The sequence below is a fragment of the mitochondrial genome of Glycine soja, assembly GCF_004193775.1.
Source record: "Glycine soja mitochondrion, complete genome".
Lineage (NCBI taxonomy): Eukaryota > Viridiplantae > Streptophyta > Magnoliopsida > Fabales > Fabaceae > Glycine > Glycine soja.
In genome coordinates this window covers 180,001-185,000 of record NC_039768.1, presented here as the reverse complement: position 1 = coordinate 185,000, position 5,000 = coordinate 180,001, and the positions used below count along the sequence as shown (strand labels likewise).

The 5,000-nt window shown below is 44.7% G+C and overlaps 1 protein-coding gene across 1 annotated transcript, besides 2 other annotated features; it reads left to right on the top strand.

Moving 5' to 3' along the window:
• The first annotated feature begins 854 nt into the window (after positions 1-854).
• orf167 (hypothetical protein) lies at positions 855-1,358 on the top strand. Its single transcript has one exon. The coding sequence runs from the start codon at positions 855-857 to the stop codon at positions 1,356-1,358; it is 504 nt and encodes a 167-aa protein (YP_009532835.1).
• Positions 1,321-4,811: a sequence feature (repeat 4A).
• Positions 1,994-4,867: a sequence feature (repeat5B).
• Between the last annotated feature and the right edge of the window lie 133 nt (positions 4,868-5,000).

Genomic DNA, 5,000 nt, shown 5'->3' with positions numbered 1-5,000 from the left:
CTAGTGATTTTTCATATACAGATTCTTGGCCTCAGGTCGAATTTCCTAGGAACGGAAGGAATGGCATATACTAAGATGCCGGCGGGAATGGATTCTTGAGCCCCTTATTTACCTGGCGCCAACCTAATAAAAGATCGAAGTACCAAATGCTTAGGTCACCCGAGAGAGGCCTACGGGGCATTACGAGAGAAAAAGCTCGCCGTGGGTCAAGACCAGAGAGCTACAGGTACACCAGGGGCAACAGAGCACTCAGGCGGGGTCGGGGCAAGGGCAGCACGTCACGGAAGTTCTCAGCTTAATCTTACCAGCGCTATATCTTGGGTGCGCGATATGGTGGGACTGTCTAGCACAGACACCCCCATCCCTGAGTTACAGCAGCTGGCGGAGGCAACGCAAATCGGGGAACCGGCAAGTTCTTCCGCAGAAGTAAGGCAGCTAGTAGACCACCTCAGTGAGCAAGCCAGGGAGGTGGCCAGTGAAGCTTCAATGGAAAGAACACCCAGAGCTCTTGCAATGTGGATGGCTGGGCTAACGCTAGCATTCGCTATCTCCATAGCGCTTGCTCAAAAGGTCCGGGGTTATACTGGTTATTAATACGAGCCTGGAATTTCTGGTAAAAGGTATACTACGCAAGAAGAGCTCCTCCCCCCTAGATCTTAGCTTAGGAAAAAAAAGTCGATCGTAATTCGAAAAAAATTAAGGTGGGGCTGGGCAGTAGCACCGAGATCTCATAGAGGAGGCATTTTTCTCGCGGGCTCCCTTTTAGATGTGGATTTAGGTGGTTTTTTTTTATGCAAGACGAGTGAAATGGGAAAAGAAAGGTGGAGGTTGACCTGCTTTGTGACAGATGTGGAATGGAGCCTGAATCTACCATTCATGTTTTAAAGGGCTGCCCCTGGGCATCTGGCATTTGGCTACTCTGCCCATTAGCCCTTCATACTCAACAGATGCAGGCTCTCAACTTCTCAGATTGGGTGAAGGAGATGGGGAAGTGTCTTGATGAAGAGCAGCTGGAACTTATGCTAGTAGTTGCATGGGCTTTATGGAGTGATAGAAATTTGCTGCTGTTCCAGGACATACAGAACTATCCTGTGGATGTGGTGAACAAAGCAATCAGCTTCTTCGAAGAGTATAAGAAGGAGAAGCTAAAAATAGTGCAAACACCTATAGGTTGGCAGGCCCCACCCCATGGTGTTTATAAGATTAATACTGATGCTGCAATTTTTAACCAGCAAGGGATTGGCTGCTTGCTTCATCCCGCCCTTCCTTCCCTCACCTCACGTGCCATTGATTTAGATGAATTAGCTGTTGCGGCGCTCTTCTCTTTTCTAAAGCAAGGAATTTCCTTTCATTCATAAGTCACACAAGAATTTCTCAAGGTTGCAGGCAAGGCTACTAGAGAAGGGGTGAAACCAGCCAAGGGCGGGCTCCAAGGCGACAATAGCAATCGAGTGGCCAAGCGTTGAAAGAGAGGAAGGGCTAGCGGCAAAAAAGAATAAGAATAACAGAAGTTCTTGAGGGGAGATCTTTTCACTCTTTCTCGATGCAATAATAGTCAGTCTAGTGACTTCTTGATAGCATTGGTCTCGGAAAGCCCTCCCTCGGTACCGGGCTAAGGATAGAAGCGATTCCACCAGAGTGAAATTCCGTACTTATCCCAGCTCTCAAGGAAGATTCGAAGTAGGTACCTATGTCATGCTGAATTTCAAAGTAGTTTTGAGGTAATCGATGGCATATTGCCTAGAAGCGTCAAAGACAGTGATATATTTCGGTGTCGATATCGGCTCTGTTCATCGACCCGACTCTGTTTATCTCCGACTAAACCGACTCTTTGTCCCGATCCGGTAACTACACGGCTTATTGTGGTAAAAGAGAAAGTCAAACTCACAACTCTTTTTCCTTTTCTCGTGCACTTTCCTAAGGGCTACGTACTTCACTCCATTACCTTCTATTCGAACTCTGACACTTCTCTCATTGTGAAATTTCTATCTAAGTCCTGACAGCCCCTAACTTTGGCAAAGACTACTCGCTCGCTTTAAAAGCAACTCCATTGAGTCCTGTCAGATCGTTTATATATAACCTTTATTCATATATGACCTTAGAAAGGTTCTGAAAGAAAGAAGAGTTCCATTCGATTATCCGGGCTCATTGCCTAGTCCCTCTAAACTATCTAAAGCCTGGGGATTCTCCTTACCAGATGATCTCCAGCCTGCATTGTGCCCCTCTCGGATACCCTGCAGGGTCGACGTAACTCTTACCTAGGTAGACTGGCTATCCAACTGAATCGAGAGCCCAGCTCCCACTACTTCTTCGTAAGTGAGGTGAGGTACTTCTTTTGAATAGGCAGGGTTGTTCTAGGATGACTCAAGTGACGATGCTGACACCAAGGTTGCTTGCAAAGCATCGGATATGCGAAAGAGGGAGAATGTGCTACATCGGATATTGCTGTAGTTGATGAAAGAGCTGTAGTTTATGCTAAAGCATCGGTTACGAATGACCCAATCTATCTATGGTAACCACCCTTACTTTTAGTAGATGGAGATGCGCACCTAGGAAAGACGGATGAAAGAGAACCTGCCCTAAGAGATTGGCATAGGCCTGTGGGCCCGCTGCGGTAGAAGGCCTTTGCTGGCCTGTCGATCTATCCTGATTAACTTACTGACGCTATTTCTGACTAGAGAGAGGGCTTAGATCGGAGAGGAGCAGCTCTTTTCTTTTTAACATAAAGCAGTGATGAATGGGACGGAGCTGCTACAATCAATAGCTTCAGCTGCTTTATGTATTGGAGCAGAGGTGGCAGTTAGCAGCAGGAACAGGACCAGCAACTAGGGTTGTTCACAGAGCAGCCGTCTTTCCGTCTCAAGCGGAGAAGACATCAAAAGAATCTTTATCTATGGCTCTACCAGGGAATCCTAGTTAGTTATAGGGTTCTGAACCAGAGCAGAGATAGGAAAAAGCATATCCTATGTATACTGAACCTGAGCTTGCTTACCATAGGACTGCTATTGGATAGGTTTACCTTTTTTCTCCAACTCGCTTATTATAGTGGGAAGCTCGGCTGGTAAGGGATTCTATTAGGATAGGACTCCAACTGTAAGAACTGGCCTTAGTACTGCAGCAATTGGAAGGAGAACTGAAAAGACCTTCGACCATTTCATTTGGTAGCACGTTTAGCTCGTTATGAAACGTATTGTTAGAACTAGAAGTGTTCTTAGTCCAGGTAAGAGTCCAATGCTAGATTAATAATGTAAAATATGAGATATCCTAAGGTATTTAATTGCTTGTTTGATAGAATAAGGAGGAAAGAAGTCTGTTTCCTATTGATAGTGGCACTCCCACAGGCTGGCGGGGAACTCCCATATGGATGGCTGAGAATAATTCATATATAGGCTATAGGCTTGAAAAGAGTGCTAGCTTTCGTTAGGCCTTTCTTTTCCTAAAGATAGGATCCCACCTTCCCTAATTCTGAGCAAGAACATCTTATTCAATTCAACAAGTGCTACCCACTAATCTAATCTAATCTCAGTCGAATGCTCCTTAAGTTTAAGGGGTAAGTCCTCAACGAAAAGCCATAACTCTTAACCGTTCGGATCCCATATACGCATGGGCTACTTCACTCCTTTCTTTATTTCACGTTTTCTCGGGAAAATTAGTTGCAAATAGATTTCTGCCCATAAACGGACATTCAAATCGATCAACTCGCTAAAACCCCGTATTTTTTATTGCAAGTCAATTTTTGCCTATAGACGGACATTGAAATCGATACAGTTTCATTTTCCCGGGAATTTTGCGGAAAGATTGGCTGAATTCCTATCCCAAGAGCGGATTCTGATTCAGTAGTTTTCTTCAGGTTGGGTCGGCTTGAGCTTGAGACAGATGTGGTTCTTCTGGGTCAGTGCCAATGGGAACTACATATCAAAGAGACCGGGTTCCATTTAGTTCCAAAGACTGGTAGGGATAGGGATCAATTCAATCGACCTACTTCCCCTTACTATAAATATAAATAGTAAAACTACTCTGTCCCATAGTGAGAGTGGAGTTCCAAGCGACCATTTTCTGCCCAGCTTTCTTTCCTTTTGTGAAAGCATATGACATAGTTAAAGAAAAAGAAGAGAATGCAAGCGGAACTTCATCCGTAAGCGGTGTTGGAGGACTAGCAATTGAATCAGCTGTTGATGCAATAAAAGCTGTGATCCTAGGAGCTGCACATGATGGGGAATAGCCGGTGCATCGATATTCTGTAAGTGTTCCATAAACCGGAGGATTTCCGCTTTGAGATCTCAAAGGAGCTCATCTGAAGCCCCTCCCAGGCCAAGTTCCCCCACTGAAAAAGCTAGAGAAAGGTTGCTCAGCCCCGACTTCCCTAGGCCCTTCGTTCAACTCGCCTTTTGGCGACTACACTTCCTACCCAAAATAATAGATAGAAATATCGCAAATAGAGCCATTGCAACACCCATCAAAGGAGTAGTTCCCCACCCCGGAGCTACTTTACCATATTCTGAATTTAATGGTTTCAATAAATCCCCTACAACAGTTCGTCTTGGACCAGATCTAGAATTATCCTCAACGGTTTGCGTAGCCATAAATACTATTTTTTATTCATTTAGATCTGTTGACTTTGTATACCATTTCGCTGTAAATATAAGGATCTTATCCTATAGATCTATTGTGATCTTGAAACTTTAGAATTCTAATAATGGAAACAGCAACCCTAATTGCCATCTCTATCAGCTAGTTAGCTAGCCGCTCTTTCCCTAGTCTTAGCTAGTCTCATTTTCCTTCGGCTTCTTGTAAGGCTCACTTCACTTCTCTTGAAAGACAAGACAGGGAAGAGGTTACTATGTAGCTAACGGGAGAGGTATGAAGTTCTCGACCTTAGGGAGAGGTTAGAATACGCTCTCCCTCATAGCCCAAGGAAGGGCAGTAGCTTGATTACTTGACTGCCAGTTCCAATGTCACCTCGTTCTATCTATCTTCCTTCCGTTACCTTGTTCTTCTTG